Source organism: Bradysia coprophila, unplaced genomic scaffold, assembly GCF_014529535.1.
Source record: "Bradysia coprophila strain Holo2 unplaced genomic scaffold, BU_Bcop_v1 contig_232, whole genome shotgun sequence".
Classification (NCBI taxonomy): Eukaryota; Metazoa; Arthropoda; class Insecta; order Diptera; family Sciaridae; genus Bradysia; species Bradysia coprophila.
In genome coordinates this window covers 8,380,561-8,400,316 of record NW_023503493.1, presented here as the reverse complement: position 1 = coordinate 8,400,316, position 19,756 = coordinate 8,380,561, and the positions used below count along the sequence as shown (strand labels likewise).

At 35.0% G+C, this 19,756-nt stretch overlaps 1 protein-coding gene across 2 annotated transcripts in view; it reads right to left on the bottom strand.

Moving 5' to 3' along the window:
- Positions 1 to 6,489: 6,489 nt before the first annotated feature.
- Positions 6,490 to 19,756, bottom strand: part of LOC119076410 (LIM/homeobox protein Lhx1) — a 56,117-nt gene continuing 42,850 nt past the window's right edge. The window contains exons 6-7 of one of the 2 annotated variants that reach the window (XM_037183142.1): positions 9,985 to 10,267; positions 6,490 to 8,785 (exon numbers count right to left, since the gene is read on the bottom strand). In XM_037183142.1, coding sequence (XP_037039037.1) covers positions 8,577 to 8,785; positions 9,985 to 10,267 — 492 coding nt within the window. In that variant the 3' untranslated portion in view covers positions 6,490 to 8,576. The remainder of the gene's footprint in view (positions 8,786 to 9,984; positions 10,268 to 19,756) is intronic. The other variant, XM_037183143.1, reaches the window with a different exon arrangement.

Below are 19,756 nucleotides of genomic sequence, written 5' to 3'. Positions count from 1 at the left end.
CAAATATGTTCAGAGATAAAGGACCCTTGCTGTACTTTGGGAAATTTAAAGAAAGTTAGATCAGCTCTGCAGCGAAGATGCTTAACGGAATATTAGGTGTAAAACATTTCATCAACAAACAACACAAAGTGTTTCTAAATCATTGACCGATTCAAGCAAAACACCATTCTCTCTGATAAAGAGATTGGTAAAATAGTTTAGATTAGAACTCAACTCCACTGTAGACAATAAATCTGTTAAAATTCACTAACAAAGGACAGGTTTCAGTATGAACGAATGAATGACACAAGCCTTGTGTCACAAGGCGTGTCACGCGCGTGTGCAAAGAACATAGAGATACTAATATGTCGACGTATAGAGGGAATATGTCGAATGACAACTGTTTTTTTGAGGGAGAATTCAATACATTTTCTCTCAACCAAATTCAAAATCATTCAACATATTAGCATCGAAACGACCCAGTCCCGATATAAGCATCTCTAGCAAATAACAGTAGATTTCTCTGGAAGCTCTTTCAGCTATGTAAGGCAATATTATCATCTGATTGGATTAGACTCTCTTGCGTAAAATAGATTGTGGAAATTGTTATCGTTACTACCGCAAAAATCAGCGATGGCACTGCCTTCGAGTCGTTCCTTTGAGATACGAAATTTAATAATGAAAATCATTTGTTAGGAAATTACATTTTCGATCACATTGTCCATGAAAATATTGTTCGATGAAGTGACAGAAGTGACAAACTTGCCGACAGCGCCAATCAAAAAATAGTGCTCAAATCCACAATCTATAAATTGAATTGTTTATTCTCTTTTGCTCTCACTTTAGAGACTGAGATGCATACTTGTACAAGATATTACTCTATAATCTCTAAAAAAAAGCGTAGTGATGACCAAGGCTGTAACTTGGCAAGTTCACGAATACAGATTCACCACACCTGATGATAATATGGCGGATTATCATGAAACCAATTTACCAATCGTGATGACTATCGTCTTCATGATGAAATGGCGGTCCTCATGACCTCCCCAGTTTTACAACCTGATGTCTTACTTACCCAATATATTCCTCTTATCGTTTCTAGTCGACTGTATAAATTGAATGTCTCCATACTCAATCTTGTAAACCCTTTTCTCCCTCCCATAGATCACTAAAATGACCGCTGGCGTGACGATCGACGGTTCGGTTTTGTGTGCAAACTAATGACAACCAACTTTGCTTCTAAGGGAATTCCCCGTATTTAGTTCATTTGCATTCATTTCGAAGAATTGGACGCACTCACTTATTCATTACTATGTGAAATTGTGAAGTTGGTTTCGATTAGTTTGCACACTTTTCCCCACCATTCCTCACGTTTCCGTCATCAGTTTTACCAAACCTTATCTATAGCATCTGCGCTGGAACTTATACGTCGGCATTGCCACATATCCAAAACTATTTGAAGTTTATATTGTAACAGCTATCATGTCATACGGATAGACAAACGGAAACGTAACGTAAACTTTCGTGATCGGTAAAAATGTCTGATTGCTTAGCGTGCTACCTTTCAAATTGTTATAAATACTACGATCGAAAATGTTCGCATAGAAACTTACACTCAATATAACCGAAAAGTCTGTTCTCAACTGCTGGTTTCCTCTGTAAAAATTTTGCCTTTTTCCATGTTCATAAAATTCCAATTTTTTTTTGACATGAATCAGGAAAATCCTTTTTTTTGTATTTTGTTTATGGGTATGGGTACATAAATGTGGAGTTGAGGGCACGAAATGTTTGTAGTTTTTTTTTGTTGAATTGTTTTTACGTGGGGTGAGTGATATTGTTTTGTTATTTTAAGTAGCTGCGTGGTGGCGTGTACACGAATTTTTCGTAAAGCATATTTATGGTACATAATGCGTAATTATCGACAGTGATAATCGGTTGGTAATTATTTAATTTTCACTTCGTGCGTAATTTATACGTATTGGGTTATCAATACAATTTCCCTAATTGTTTGTTACGATATAATCAGCAGATAAGCCACTGGCTCTCTCTATTTGTTTAATAAAAAGGAGTCGGATCTGTATTTGTAGAATGGAAATAACTCCAAAGAGTCTAAAATTATAGTTGTCTCACCCGCACTTATGGCCATTCAATGGTACTGGGCTGGATATAGTGCAAGTCAGATAGTGTCATTTTCGAGTAGTCTTTCCGAGATACTTCATTTGTTGATTGCTTGTTGAATCCACCGAGTAAAATTTTACCGGTAGAAAGGGTAACATTTACTTAGAGGGATTCTTTTGAAAAACAGAATCTTGAAATCGGACGCGTTTTCCATTGGACTTTTTTATATGTGCCTGAATTGGTATTGGTCCCTAGAACCTAAAGCCACTTTCTAAAAAATTCTTCGAATCTTGTGTGGCTGGTGGGAGGTGATCGAAAACTGAAAACATGCACTTTTCTTACAGAAATTTCTCAAGGTACACGAAACTTACATGGTCGTGTGGGGTGTCATTTGAAAGGTAATTGCATGTACTTTTAGGAAAAATAGAGCTTACAGAAGTTTGGTAGCATCTTCGATGCAATATAAGCACTTAAACATTTCAACTTCACATAACTCATCGTAGATGCCACCAAACTTCTGTAAGCTCTTTTTTTCCTAAAAGTACATGCAATTACCTTTCAAATGACACCCCACACGACCATGTACGTTTCGTGTACCTCGAGAAATTTCTGTAAGAAAAGTGTATTTTGTCAGTCTTTTTTCGGTTGAAAACTTCAACTGCACATATCGCACATATCTCAGTGTGGATGAAGTTTAAACCTAACAAGAACCTATTTTTCCCATAAGTACATGCAATTACCTTTCTAATGACACCCCACACGACCCTGTACGGCTCGTGTGACTGGAGACATTTTTGTAAGAAAAGTGCATGTTTTCAGTTTTCGATCACCTCCCACCAGCCACACAAGTTTCGAAGAATTTTTTTGAAAGTGGCTTTAGGTTCTAGGGACCAATACCAATTCAGGCACAAATAAAAAAGTCCAATGGAAAATGCATCCGATTTCAAGATTCTGTTTTTCAAAAGAATCCCTCTTAACGTTTTGCTGGAAAGCTGTTTTTACCTGTAGAATTTCGGAAAATATTTTTTTATATCTAGCTACCCCTTTAATCTGACTTCTTCGTGTTTGAAAAGCTTGTTCACATGTTCTAGGTGAACCGATTCATCTGAAAATGAATTTTCTGCAGTTCATTTCAGTCCAGGAATCCTGTATTAGAATGCTGCCTATGTGGTTTAGATTTCAACTTAATCGCATGTAACCTTGAAACAGTGTAAAAATGTGCGACTCAATTATTATTTTTCTATGATTACTGCTTTGTTCTAGAACTTTAATATGAGTCATGTAACAGCGTCCTACTGTTTTCAATCGGGTTACGTAATGAGAAGTTATTAATACGTTTCAATATTCTATCGATTATTATTCACGTAATTTTCTCTTTAATTTGCATTAAAGCCTACAACTTGAATCTTGTTTACTGCATCAAGTGAAGTATTTAATCAAGGATGGACTTGGAGTGACATGGGAATAAACGAACTGGACAGACTGAATATTTTCTAGACTTTGAAATTCGTAATCGTAATGGTGTAATTGTAGAGACGTTCTAAAATCACGTCAGTCTATTAGTGGGAGGGGTCCGCTTGCCATGTGTTCAAGGTTTTGGTTATAATTTTTAGAATAGAGTTTTTGTGTCCACTCAATGTAATTTCAGAATTACGTGCTAAAACACATAAAAAACTTAGTTGAGTTGAAGAGTTGTTAGCTTAAATAGTTGTATTGTGAGATAAGTTTACTCTATCAAAATCTTAAATCTCTCTTTTGCACTAAGTTTATTATGCGTTGTAGGGTAGGTCAGTATGGCTGTAGAGGCATCCGAAATATTTAATGGTTTGAACCTTGATTTTCAATTGTTAGAATCAATTTATGTGAACAACTACAAACCACAACAGCTCACAAATCAGAAAATTTGTCGGATTTCACTTTTCCGCTAGTGTATAGGTAAAAATAAAAACTTGTGACACTCCAACTCCATAGCAAGTAGAAAGAGAGTGTATGCTGTAGCTGTAATAGATGTGGATCTACTGCAATCTTATCGGCATTGAGAGATAGCAGTTCTTGCGTAGGGTATAATATAATTTATCGAAGTTCATTTACGGGTATACCTTGTTGTTCAAAGTGATCCGCACTTATTTCACGAAGTTAACTGTAGGAGTTCCTTGGGTTGCCGACATTTCGAAGTTGTTGTTGTAGACCGTCTTGTAGTTTAATTAGTCGTTGGACCATTGAAGTGTAATGTGATGCACAAAACAACTTGTTTTAAACAAGAAAAGCGTCTGTTGCACTTCTCTGATGAGGAAAGCGCAGCGTAAAATATTTTCAGTTCTTTCATAAGTCTTTCCACTTTAGTTTCAGCATTGCAGTTTAGCACAAAGTTCTTTGGAATCTTTCATAAAGTATAACACACATGGCTTAAAATGTGATAGAAATATAAGAATTCTTTTGTTTAAATTTTTCACTAAGCCTCTTATGCAAATTACGGCAGAGATGCAAATAGTCATAACACGTAACATACTTTGTAAATGATCCCTTTCCCAAAAAAAATTATAAATTTTTGGTCGAATTGACGAACATAACCAAGAAACCGTCTTTTTTAAAAATTGGACGTCAAAAATTTGTTGTCTTTTTTGTCAGATGTAGAAATGAAGAAAGGTTGAAAATTTAAAAAAAAAAAAAAAAACATTTTTTGAAGGACTAGACTTTGAGGAGGGATGTAAAATAGACGGTACATTTCAGAGGCTTTGGCTATAGAACAATTTTTTGCTGAAAAAATTTCCGTCGAGGCCAGGCCTCTCACCCTGGACTCCTTATTAAGAAATTAAGTGGTTTTAGCACAAAAATAAGGAGAAATAAGGAAATTGTTAATTGAAGTTAAGGAAAAGTGAGGAGAAATTTTTCGATAAAAATCGAAATTATTCTAAGACACAGCAATTAACATCGGAAGTGCGCCTCAACTTGAAAATAAAGCCCATTACTGTTTATTATTGACGTATCGTTTTTGTAAAGCTGTATCGTAAAATTCACTTTTATCACGATGAAAATTTGAATATTTTGGGCGCGTTTAAGACTTGAATTAGATTCTCAGCAAAGTTTAGCTTTACCAAATATCACTGTAAGTGCGCTTCAAAATTCAAAATGAAACGCATCACTGTCTATTTTGACGTACCTATCGTTTTTGCAGGGTGGCAGTTTTCAATCAGTTTTCTATGCGACAAAATTTTTGAAATTTAAGGCGTACTTACGGCGTCAATTCTTACTTGAAGTTTAAAAACTTGCTGGATTAGATTTTGATCTCGTTAACTGCAAAAGCTGTTGTTTGTTATCCCGTTCGAATTTCGAAAAAATAATAAATTGGCAAAAGTATAAAAGGATAAATTTGAAAGAAGTAAGTGTAAATAAGGCTAAAACCTTGAATTGTTTGTAACAAGGACGCATGTCTCAGACAATGTTAAGGGTGATTTACATGTTAAATCAAATAGTTCTACTCGAGACTCTCGAGCCGAGAGGCGGCGTGGAACCACAAAAATATATGTTAAGCCGGTCATGTTGGAACGATCATGAGCTACGACACCAACTTTTTATTAGAGTTCTTTGTGTTAAACAATTAAAATTGTGTTTAATTGGAATTTTTATTACAAAACGTTTTTTTTTTTACAAGAAATAAAACGTTTACAAAATATAAAATATCTCGTTCATATTTTCGGACTTATCGAATGTAGCCATTACACTCGCAGCATTGTTTCTTTGAATGGCTAAACTTATCCGTTCTTTTAGATACGCCTTTGATTTTCTTTCTCCCGTTGCTTGTGATATTTTTTTGCCGAGTTTGTCGATGAAATCTATCGCTTCTAAACACCAAACCCCCAAAGTTTCCACAGCAAATGGAAGGATCAAGAAGTTCTGCTCCAGTAAAATTGTTATTTTTGCCGCGCAGCGATTTTTTTTCTTAATTTTGATTTCAGTCGATGAAATTTACGAAAAATAAGGAAAATAAGGATTTTTTAATAAAATAAGGAAGAATAAGAAGGTTTTTATAAAAATAAGGAAAAATTAGAAAATATTTTTTTTTATAAAGCTGTGAGAGGACTGGTCAAAGCTCATTACGAAACGAAATCGTTCCTGGGATAGCTCGGAAGACTCGGGTACAGTGTGCCGCCGGTACATTAAATTAACAAAGACATTAATAAATGTATTCATATTGATTCCGAACTATATAAGTAGGTAAGCAAACAGCAAAATCGATTATAAACAGAGAGAGAGGAAAGCGGAATTTATATTTATGCCAGATCGTGATTGAAATTGCACAGGAAACGATGATATTCTAGACGAAATTAATGCACTATGTCTGCAAGGAGAGTCACGATGTCGATGGATAAGAAGAAATACGCTGACAGTTATTTTTGTTTACAGTATCTCATTTTTTTTTCTTTAATAATTTCTTTATGTACAATAAAAACGTTGTCATCAAACTAGCATTATGATTTTCGTGTGGCTGCAAATCATGTTATTTTGATAATTAATTTTTTGCAATTATTTTCCATTTATACACACAACAAATGAAAAGAGGAAATTAAATGAAAAAAAAAAAAAAACATTTTGTCCTAGTTTAGTGGTCAGAGCCCAAAATGCACGTAAAGTTTATACAAATTACTTTGTCTTTTTAAAAAGCTTCTCTTCATTTAAATATTTTCTCTTTCTTATTTTTTGTTCGTCATTTACACAATGTACTGGGATTCTGAGTTATTTTTTACTGTTTTCTCGTTTTGTGTTCTCAATTATTTTGTTTAATTCTTTTCATTTTATAAATATTTACACATTGCATGTTTTACGTCTACAAATCATAGTTTAGAATTATTTATACGAAATTTATACAAGTATTTTGGCCAAGTTATCGTTGAAATTATTTTTAAAAACTAAACGACAAAAAATTAAATTAATTTCTTCGTCAATTACAGTTAATGTCAACCGAATTTGTGTCTCAATTTGCTAAACTGTTATACCACCTGGTCAACTCATATAATCACACATTGCCGAGAATATGTTTTCTCTTTCACTCCAACACCAGTTGCTTATTGTCGTATAAGCAACAGCATTTGTTTATGTTTCACATGCGTTATTTGAAAAGGATGCAAAATTGAATATACAACATGGACGATGACGGATTGACCCATAAATGTCTTTACAGAGTGTATAGGTTTGTTCCAAGGCCATACGGATTATCAAATTACTGTGAAATTTCATCCACAGACACCTAATCTCATAGAGTATTTATATGTAAAGCGATCTCTTTGGATGAAATCGTGTTCTTTCGGCCAGCGAAAATTCGTGTTTACAGTTACTTGGAACAAAATTATAAGTCATAGCTGCAGGAGTTAATAAATTGCTTATCTACTTCACGAATTTTTTACAGTTAGCCCTGCGTCAGCGATATTTTTTTCTGTGATTTACTGTCAACGGAACTGTCAACTCGTTTTTTTTTGTTTTTGCGACGCACTGCATGAGTGATCCGTGATCGCAGTAACAGCTACCAAATAGAGTACTTTTTTGCATGAACATTTTTTTACAGTGTAATTTGTATGATACACTGTACAGTTTCAGTACCATATTTAGAGTACCACTCAAGCCTAAAATGCATTTGTTTTAAGGAACTTTACGTTTATATTGTGATTCCTGTACTCGTCATTGTCTTTGATGAACAATGTTTTCAGAGAGCAGCGGCTTTTTCTACATTTGTCCGGTAGAAATGCAGATGCTATTGCTATTTTAGAGGTGTTATCAGCTAGGTTCTCGAACTTTCTTCAAAAAAGGGAAAGTCTGGGAAAACATTTTTCAAGAAAATAGTACTTGCTATCAACCGATGCGACATTTTAACCAGTGGACAAACGTCCCAGAGTTGCGTTTCAAATTTAATTTTCTCTTAAGTTTTTGATTTTTTTTTTCTTTCGAAGAAATGCAAGGACTATCGATAATGGACTGTATATTTAACGAGGTCGAACAATGGGGAAAGTGGTGTCAAAAATATAGTGCGATAGTATGAGTGTATCAGCTGGTAAAACAGCTGAAGCCACCTGCGACACTAATTCGGTTGACTTTCACTGTAAAAGACGATCGAAGTTATAAATTAAATTCAACAAGGACATTTTTTGCAACTAAATTTTAATAGGAATTTGAATTGTCTGTAGTAAAATTAACACATAAATAAGGAGTTTTCATTTCTTTCTTATCATTATATTATTATTCACAAAGTATAGAGGCTCCACGTTTCATTCCAAATAAGCATACGCCGAAGAGTATGCAATTCGGTAGCGTCGGAAAATAAAAACAACCATTGAACGTATACAATAATAAACCAACCACGAATGAACAAAAAAAAAAACAAAAACAAATTAATGTTACACCGAGTTTTAAACGACAGAGTCTCTACACAAAATCTCGTCGTCAACATCAGCATCATCATCATCTTTATCCGAATTTTTATATCAATTTCACCAAACCAATCCTTCGTTTTGCATATTTTGTGGTTCGGAAAAGTTGCCGGAATTCATGAACTCGGGTGATCCGCCTCGTGGTCCGTTCAGCAAATGATCGGAACCGCCGCCTGGTCCACCCGGTTGATTCAGAAAACTCGAATCGGGCGTCAAGCCACCGAAATCGTTGACCATTGGTATTGGACCGCCGTGATCCATTGGACCCCCTGGAAGAGAAATTAGTTTTTCGGTGTAAGGAAATTGATTTTTCTTTTTCGTTGAATTTCTTCTAGACAGTTATAGAATATTGACCGTGCAAAAAATCTATTTATAGACGCGTAGGTTATCCCTTTACGAAAGCGATGACAAAAATGAGCTGTGGCTATGGTGGTCTTACATAGCAAGATTTAATCAGAGCTTTTCTTCAATCTTTGATAATACTTTGATCTAGAGAAGTAGTAGATTCTTTGCATATCCTGCTAGAATACACAAAGTGTCTTAACATAAAATCTTTCATGTTACAAGTACTATTAGAAGACGAGGTGAGAAGGAGCATATCCTATTTTCACAGCGTAAACAATAGGCATCAACAGGTATAAATCCACAGATTTTGTCGAGGATTATTGTCAATGCTTCAATTGCTGTCTGTCCGCTCTCTTGAATTTGATAGTTCTGTTAACGATTTTGATGACTAAATACTACCAAGAAGATGTAACGAATTGGACAATAGGTAGCGACTATTCACTGAGCTATGAATATTAACTGACCAAATGTATGAAGCGATCCTGAGAGGTCACCGACTACTCAAAATACTGTGTGACCATTTGAGAACTTTTTCACTGAATATTTACAGTTAAAGGCAGTGAAATTTTAGCATGAATTTGATTCACCTGTTTTTCAAAAATGAAAACTGTTTATACGGTTTTACCACTATCACGCGCGTGCATGTAGCAGCTTCAACCGTGTTACACGGTATAAACAGTGACTGATTATATGTGTGGCTGAAAAACAGCTGAAGCAAATTTATGCTAAAATTTCACTGCCTCTGACTGTATGACATTTTCACGCAGAGGTTTGACACCGTTTCCTCAAATATCTATTAGACTCTTATTGGATCAACTCGACTCAATATTCTTGAATTCTTCTGAATTCGGTTCAGAGAATACGGTTCGGTGAACGTTGCCCTGAGGAAAGTTCCATATATTTCAAAACGAAATTTCGTTCATCATGGGACAGGTCATGGAAATCCCCATTTGTATATCTGATCTTTGCGGATCAAGAATTTTGCATAGAAAATGAACATTTCTATTTTCAATTGAGTGCACTGCAACTGCAAGAGCATGCTGATCTGTGCCAGTTGCATGGTAATAAATGCATGACAAACGACAAACATCAATATAAATTGTAGGATAAATGATGTACATACATATAATGCCTTTACCTGGAATATTGAACGGCATTGGTCCGTTTGGATGGCCCGGAAAGAATGGTCCATCATGCGGATGGAACGGTGGTCCGCCATAGCCAAAATCAAATTTCCCTTCGCTGGCAAAGTACGGAAATCCGGGCGGACCATCGTCCAAACCACCAGGCGACAAATTCATTGGGAAACCGCGCATTTTCCGGGCACCACCGAAGAATGGACCGCGACCCATACTTGTCAGCTGCTTGAGTCGTCGCTCTTTCGATCGTTTGTTTTGGAACCAAACCTGAAACGGAGAAAATATTTTGCGTTAACAATTTGACTAACCGAAATAACGTTTTGATCTTATCCTGTAAATGACTGGCCATAAATAATTGAAAAATTAATGGGACAAATGAACGCGCATCGTGCATGTACAGTGTACACTCTATTTTTAAAAGCAACAGCATTAATATTTACAAATAAACAGGCAATTTGTAGTCAATTTTCGATAATTTTTTCTTTTCCCTGAATTGCTCTATCACGCAACTGTTCAACCGATGAAATGTCTAAATGCCACCTGTGCTTCGATACAATGGGTGCTGTATGTAATTTTGTGTGAATGGTTTTAGAACTAAAAAAAAATTCTGTTCGAATTCCCCCCTCACTCTGACCCTACACAATGTTTATTAAGTGCCACAAACGTACACAAAGCGAAAAAGAAAAAGAGACGATTTAATCGGTGCATTGGCGAAAACATATTTATCATTTTCTAACATCGAACAGCAACAAAAAAAAAAGAAAAAATTCTACTATAATCTGCGTGCCAGTATCGTTATACCGAGTGCATATATCATGTCATTCATGTGGTCATTCTTTAGCTATAGCAAGGGGGCAGTTTTCCATTCAAGTTCAACTTCAAAAAAACACTCGAACGCTCAAGTATATTTGCTTTTGTAATAGTCGTACACATAAATCCATTGTCTTTTTGTTGCACTCTCTCTTGTATCACATTGTAAACATAATATCGTTTTGTCATGCCACCAGGAAAATTAATATTTCGAGAAATTATGTGTGCAACGGATAGTATGGTGGATTAAAGATGGAAATTTAAATATTAGAAAGAGATGAGTGATCATATGTTAACGGCAGCTACATAAACAAAATAAGCGATGAGCTCGGTCAAATCAGGTCTTATACAGTAAAATGAATGTTAAAACAAATGAAGTACAAGATTTTCTCTGTATGCATCATTTCTATTGAAAATTTATAGCTATTTTCGCTCAACAAATACTTGTTCTCCGTACTCATTTCGACACACGAAATAGAGAAAATCAGTGCACCCTAATCCTCTAACAACCAACATCCACTTAACATGGTATACATTCAATATTGGTTTAGTTATGAAATACATAATGCGATGTTATATACACCGTACCGCTTCACTATGCAGTGCATTATGATGAACACAATGGAGACTTATTAGAAAGGAAAACAATAATTTTTTTTATTTGTAATTTGTTCGCGCACGCAAACTGATCCAAGACAAAACGAAAAAAAAACTAAACAATTAAACGGCAAACAAAGAAACAATTACATCGAAGATTAATATCCAATTTAAGTGAAAATATTAGACTTCTTGTGTTTGTCGATTTTTCACCTAATTATGGTCGTTTGCTAGTTTGTTTTTAGAAGCTTAAACTACTTTATGCATCAGGAAACAAGATTGTACTTTCGATAGTAGATTGAGAAATAAGACATAAGATCGTTGGAAGTTTTCTGGAGGCCCCTGTTTACTGAATAATACATTTCAGGTTCGACCTGAACCTGAAATATTTTGACCTGAATCTGACCTGAACCTGAATGAAAATTTCAGGTTCGACCTGAAGCTGACCTGAATATATCAGGTTTGTTCAGTTCAGGTTCAGGTCAGGTCAAAACCTGACCTGTTCCGAGCATTAAATTGCCAAAATTTATCGAAATTTACCAAAAATCGTTTTCGATAAAAATTGGGACATTCAGCAAATTTTTGATAAATTTCGGGAATTTCATTAAATTTTTATCTAAAATAGGCCCGGTCTGGTTGAATGAATATTGAGGAAAGCAAAATGGAGAATGAATTTTTTTGCAGTGCAGTTACGTAAATATTGTTTAGTTAGCCAATGTTTTGCTTCTCTTCTAATGGTGCTAATCTCAAACAAAACACCTCACATATGCTTGAGTGAGGAAATCAAAAAGGTTCCCCACTTGTCCTGCATACACTTGTACGTGTACTATCATTGGGTTAAATTTGATTTGTGGTACCTCACCACATTGCTGCATGTGTTAGCATGTTTAATGATATTGAACGATGTCGTTTATGACCCGTTAGATGTGTTTATACACAATGGCATGTTTGACGTTCTACACGTTGTGGATGTCCCTTTTTTGCGCTTAGAACGGAAGCACTTTTTGCAATTGATAAGTTAGCTGAGCATCTTTATTCGATTGCATCTTTATAGAATTCCGTTTGTTTGTCGACTTATTTTCCCCCTCTAATACTTGAACGAATAAAAACGACCCATGTATTTATCCATCCGACAAAATAACAACAACAGATTATAGCTGACCGTCAGAGCTACCAGAATAATAATGTTCTTCCCTCGACTTTTCCATAAAAAATGATTTCTTCAATAAATTAAATGACTCAAGGCATTTCTCACAGTTCGACCGACAAGAAACCAAAATTCAAACCTTCTTATCCTTTCGAGTACCCCGACAGAAAAAAATAAACAGATTTCACACTTAACTGCACGATAATATCGTATCATATATCCACCGCAATCTACCGCATGTTTACAGCTAATAAACCCATTCCATACAATTGATACGAACACTGTGTCCCATGTAGAACACTTAAAAACTAGAGAGATGTTACATATAATTCCATAAATTTAACCCAAAAGTGTCATGTTAACATTTTAAAGTAGCAGGTGACAGCGGTTTTTTGATCTTAACACTTGTGAGAATGCAGAAGGAAAAAAATGGTTTATCTGTGATATTTTAATAAATAGAGGTAACATGCTCACCATCATGCTATGTTATACGTATTTCGATAAATACCAGAATAAGGCACAATCCATACCAGTAAGACATTCAAAGAAAGACGAGAGGAAAAAAAAGAAGATTAACCAACGACTCCCCTATGGTTTTTTCGGTATTCTCAGTTCCTTGACACACGACAAAGTTATTCGTTTGATAGACACCGCTCTTCGCTCTTATGTCATTCGAAATGAACATAAAAATTTGTTTAAAAGAAGAACGAACGAACGAAGAAAAAAAAAATTGGGATAAAATGTACCTATGTTCCGTGAGTGGTCAACGATAAAAATATTATTTTAAATTTATGGAAAATAGATAAAAAAGAGCTCTGAATTATCGAAGACGAACCAGAGAAAAAAAACCAAAAACATTTTTTTGTGTGTGCATACGATGATGAGAGATGTGGCATTAAATGCTTGTAGACTTTAATGTTGCATGTTCGAAATGGTCGAACGGTGAAGATGATTTATATTCCATAACTCTGTGGTATACCCATTTTTCTTCGGTTTAATATGTTAATTTACCATCAACCGTACATATATACCAACCATTCCAATACAGTTCATGTATTTCAAATTTATAACTAAAGAAATGGATTTTTTGGTTTTTTTTTCTTCTTCATCATCTCGAGCGTAGCAATCCGAGTGTGCACACTGTACTAGCTCTGCTTGCTCTTTTTTTGTGAGTGTGGAGCTCGTTTTAATGGGATGTTGTAAAGCTGTTTTTATTGCAAATTTTTATGTTTATTTGTGGCCTTGGTGTTTAGCGCAAAAAAGCAACATATTTTTCGAGTTTCATTATTTTCTCTTACAGCGAAAAACCACAACTTAACTGCGAGATGAAATATTTTCAATTTGGTCTGTGGGCTTTTTTTTCGTATGAAGGAAATTTGAGAAAGTTTACATTGTCTTTAAGTGCATGAGTTACGTACGTATCGAAAAAATGCTACTGCTCCGAACGGAGCACAAGTCTTAACATTCGGTCTTTATTAAACCGCGAAATTGTCACCAATGTCCATTAAGAAAAGGAAAAATAATCTGTCGAAGCGCAGATTTGCAATAGCCAGGCTTTCTTATTTGTTGCATGAAAGAAGGGTTTTTTACCAACTTTGAACCATTCAACGCCCGAATGGCCGTTTGGTGGACACTCCGATCTTAGCCTTTTTTCGGTTAATGAGGAGAAGGTTGAAAAACATTATATGTAGAAACGGGACATGTCAAATTTTAGCGAATTATATGAAAAATGAATTTTAATTCGTTGAAACTGAGTTTCGAATAGGCTTACGATGTTTTCTTTGTTTTAATTCTTCAAAAACAAAACTTCTATTGGCAACGTCAGCCTGTTTGAAACGGTGATAAATGAATGAAATGTCATTTTCCTCCACGAATCGTTTAATGAGCTTGCAAGTCTCCAATTGTTGACAAAATTCCTACATTTTTCTACTGACCATGCTGTCAATATACAACGAGAAAAATCGGCAGATTTACCCATTTCATTTGACTGTATTAAGTTGTCGTTAGCTGAACGATTTTATCGACGCATCGGTCTACTCTACTTGACAAAGCCCAATTAGTTTCGCCAATAAACATTTATGTAGGTTATTGTGGTTCAGCAAGCTAAAGGTGTATTACTATGTAAAACGCTTGACTAAGCTCCGTTTTCAAAATTCATTCTACGTGAGATTATCTCTCAATCAAAAATGAAATGAAAAAAAACGTAAAAACAATGTAAATTTGCAATGTCGTTGAGATATACAATAATATACTCCATTGTGGCGGTCACAACACAGAAACATTGTAACAATGAGGTTGAAATTGTAGGAGTGGATTTTGAACGCATATTACATTCAATTGGTTGTTCGTTTTTGTGTCTTATTTTGGCATATTGTTTCTTTGTAGCTTTTGTAGTGGAACGAAAACATTAATAAATCATTTTTTACTCTTTTTTCTCGGATTAAAATTGAAGCAGTAGTCATTTAGCAGTTATTTGCTCAAAATTGTTCCCGCATTGCCGTGGGCAACAATGACTATTGAATAGTCGTTTCACATTATGTTTTATGTGTTAGGAGCAACGATTTATTGGCTTTGGCATCTGCTCACTATTTTCTTGACCGTTCATTTACTGAAATGAACGTCGGATTTCATACCAATCTGTTACGGATGAGATATACACTCGGGATCCTCTTGCTAAGGCGTAGTAGCCCTTAAAAATATATGGAACCGAGGGGGAAACAACAGGAGCGAATGAAGGGACAGGCTGCATTCGCCATAGGAACGAACGAAAGCAAAGTATGAGCGAATAAACGGTAAATATGAGCGAATAAATGGAGCTAACGACGGGAAAATATGAGCGAATGAATGGAGAATGTGAGCGAATGGCATTCGAATGCGAATGGTGAGACATGATTTTCCGTTGTTGTTTCCCCCTCGTATGAAACAATATTTTTTCCAGTGCTTCCTCTAGCACCGAAGCTAACTGTGACATGAGTCAATTAAATGGGCTAGAGAGGACATTGGTCTTTTCGTTTCCGGTTGAGCAATAATATGAGACTGATATGGAAACAGGTTCTCGGTCCGTTACATTTCTACTTTGAGTAGAGACACGGAGACAATGTCTACCTTCACTCTCAATGGGTTCTTGCTCACTGTTAATGAACGATGCACTCAAAGACAACGAGCGATTACATTCTCAACATCTTCGTTAGATAAGAAAAATGTATTTGTTTTCATTAATCTTACGATTCACTAACGGTCTACGTGTAAAACCGTAACTCTTTAGATTTAGTATTCCGACCTGATTTTAAAATAGAATCTGACCAGATAAAATCCTTAGAGGCCAGATATCATTAACGTTAATTGGACTAATTTCAACACAAAAAAGTAAGTGAAGTCATCATTGAAAAACGCTTCAAAATAAACGACATACACGACGGACAAACCGGAGAAAAAAGGCATAACATTTATTGCTTTATTAAAGAACAGCTCCATATAATCACAACTTTATCATATACCTCGTTACTGTTCCACAATTGTAATAGTTCCACTTTCATAAAACACAACAACTCTCAAGCAATTCGAAGCAAAAAATATTAATAAAAGAGAAATAAAAACACTGAAATTCAACAACATTTTAGCTGAGAAGTACATGACATCATGCAGTTAGGGGCGGCGCCGACAACTGTCATTTGCTTTTGAGCATGGAAGACCCCCTATGGTGCGAAAACTTTTGTTATTCCAATATTATCGGGGATCAAAAACTTATTGCCGCATGTGATAATGACCAGAGAATGATAGGCGATAATAAATTTCAGTTTTTGTTTGTCGTTGTGATATAAACAATTTGGATAAATATTGGAACGAGAGAAGGAAAAAAACAAATTTTCATTCGTTATAAATTATCGGCGAACGTTCATTCCAAAATGTGAGATATTGTTTTAGAGAAACAAAATTTGCATCTCCCGGCGGGTTGGAAATAATAATCGCAATAAAATGCTAAACATTAAGTGACTGTTAATAGGCAATAATGGATATATATCGCGGTAAAGAAAAGAACTTAATCGAAGATTTAATAAAATTTACGCTCTTGGAATGGCAATTTTGCTAAAATGTTTTTTGCCTCTTTCAAAGAAATGCTTTAAATCTTATTGGATTTGTCACCATATTGGGTGAGTTTAATAATATTGTGCATAATTGCAGCATGCTGCAAGTAATTGGCTCTAAAAGGTAATGAGGAATCCAAAAACATCATTTGATAGACAAAAGAAGTACCAAACAGGTAAGATAAAATCGACATATGTAACGTACCACCTAAATAGCCTCAATACGAACAACACACACTCTACGGATAATAGCGGCAGAGTCAAAATGACCCAAAATTATATCGGCTAAATTTAAAGTTTTTGGACAAAATGATCTATGGACGACTTGTACATTATCAAAAATAAGGGGCACCTTCCATACATCACTTTTCGATTGGACCACAGGTACCACCCGGAACCACCTGGAACCACTTGCAAAAATCAAGCAAAATTTCGACTCTGCCGCTATTATCCGTAGAGTGTGTGTTGTCTGTATTGAGGCTATTTAGTACCACCAACATAAACGATTAACAATAAACTATGAGCGATAAAAATTCATTATTTCGGCAAAAAGAGCGAATAATGTTAGAGGAAAGTACTCGAAGAATTTGCTGGAATTTAAAAGTTTTTTTTAGATTTTGGTTGTGTTACAGAGAAAACTTGCGACGTTTTACGTAAATATTAAGGGAAACCGATGAAAAACTTTTTACAGATTTCTCTGTCGACGAGTGGTGTTTGGAGTATTTTTCGATCATTGAAACAATTTTTTTTTACTCCTACAAGCTACTACGTCAGCCAAGGCCTTAGTAGGTATCATGGAATCATTTACTCCACCCACTGCGACAACAATCGCAAAAATTCAGCCACAAACTTTTTCTTTTTGTGAAGATTCAGTCTTTACAAAGAGTACGAAAAACTTTCTTAGCTGACCGTTTCACCGTTGAAGCAGTCAAACCCCGTTAAAAATCTATTCGAAGAAAAAAAACGAATTTATCTGCACTGTGTAATCTAAGCAATGGATATTTCCACATGAAATTTTAATTACATTTAACCACATGAAGGTCGAAGCGGTGTATTACACACGAAATCACAAAGAAAGGTACACCGCAAATGATTATTCATATTTATACACAAACCACAAGAAAAGTGTAGACAGAAAAATTGAACGTAAAATAGGAGAGGTTTATAATTTAGATAGATTCGGTGTACACAGCTACCATTAATAAGTTGCTATATTCAGCCAAATAACAATGAAATTTCAAGCAATAAAAGATACAAAAAAAAACCTGACGAAAAAAAACACCGGAGAGCTGTTTTAAATTAAACCATTAAATTTCTCAGCCATGCGGCAATACACCTTAACTAACACGCCAATAAGATCAATCGAAAGAAGGAAAAAAAATGAAGAGAAAAAAACCGTATCAAGCAAACAGATTTATTGACAAAATTTGCCTAATCATTTCAAATTATTTAAAAAATGAACTCAACACTCATCCCGAAATAAATAAAAAAAAAGTTTCATCATCCGAAAAAAAAAACAACAACAAAAAAACAATGAAAATAAACCTACATTTCTGTACATCAGTACGTCCACAGAAAACATTCGACGAAAGAAAAAAAAAACTTTTTTTTGTTTTGTTTTGTTTTGATGTTCAAAGAGATATACTACATTCATATAAAGTCTCATCATTCGGCCATAACATATTGATTAACAATTTCCTATACACAAAAATTTTCTGTAAAACAATAATTATAAAATACACGGGAGGTGATCGAGTTCGAGTTTAATTTGTTCCGCTGCAGGACCTATTCGCTCGGTTGTGTGTATAGAAGGTTTTTCTTACACAACGTTTTTTTCCCTAGCCTAGCTTTTAACCTCTCACTGGTTCAGCTTCAGTTTCTTTCAACGAATAGAAAAAAAATCTATTTTGTTTTGCCGTTCAATAAACATGCCGATTGTAAGTTTCGTTTCGTTTATTATTATTTTTCTTATTTCTTCTGATATAGTGGCGTCACCTGAACCAGCATCATATCGATGACTTGCAAATTGAGAACAATTTTGGAATAAAAATTTTGTTTTCGAAAGAGACCCCGTTTCGATGGTGCATGGTGTGTATTTGATGTAGATTACTATAAAACTTGCCTTCGATAATGTTATTATGTAAAAAAGAAGAAAAAAAAACTTTTGAATCGAACAAAACAAAAATTTGGTTCAATGCAACCCAACAGAAGTCTATATCCCCCTTAGCATTTTCAATGTTAGAAAACAACAATAAAAATTGTAATAATGAATACGTTGTGGCTTTCAGAAACACCGAAATTGGTTTTATTATGTTCGAAAATTGGCTTTAATTCATAGGGCTTCTTATTGAAAGTGGCGAAGGGAGGGTTTAATACCGAGTGTCGAAATTAGCTGCTGTTAATATAGTTTGAATTTCATATCTAATGCGTACACACTTTAGCTGTTAACTTGTTTGCAACTGTCATCGGTAGCTTATGTTAGCTTAACAAAATGATGTCCCATGCGAAGTAATTTTATCTTGTCACAGAAGTTACATTTGCGTCAGTCAAAGTCTTATTACATGCTCATCAAAATATAATAGCTGCAATGAGTGTTTCTTTTGCATAGTTTTGGTCACACTGGTCTCAAAATATTGTATGGGAAAGGTGGTGGGTAATCAAAATTTGTATGTGAAAATATGGGGAAATTTTCTGACCACACAAACTTTGGTGATTTTTCCGGACCGGAAAAACGAATCCGAAAATTTTTATAAAAAAAAAGTTTTAATTGTCTACCCACCAGTGGGTCCCACCACACAATATTTTGTGACCACTGGGAGTAGAACTTTTTAACAAAATAAAAACTGTTTCATTTCTCTTTAAATACGACCTTTCAAATAGTGATAATTTGCTTTGAACTGAGTTGGGTGGGTTGGGTGTCCCAACATAAAGACATTTCTACTGGAAATTCTACTCGATTAACTACTAGCAAAACTCAACCGCAGACAAATTTCAACCGATTGTAAGGTTTCGTAACAAAACGGTACCGATTAAATCGGTTGAAGTTAAGTTGAATGTGGAAAAAAAGAATGTAAAGCTTCCGTAAGGCTTTCCGGCAAAAGCATTTCAGGGAGAAGC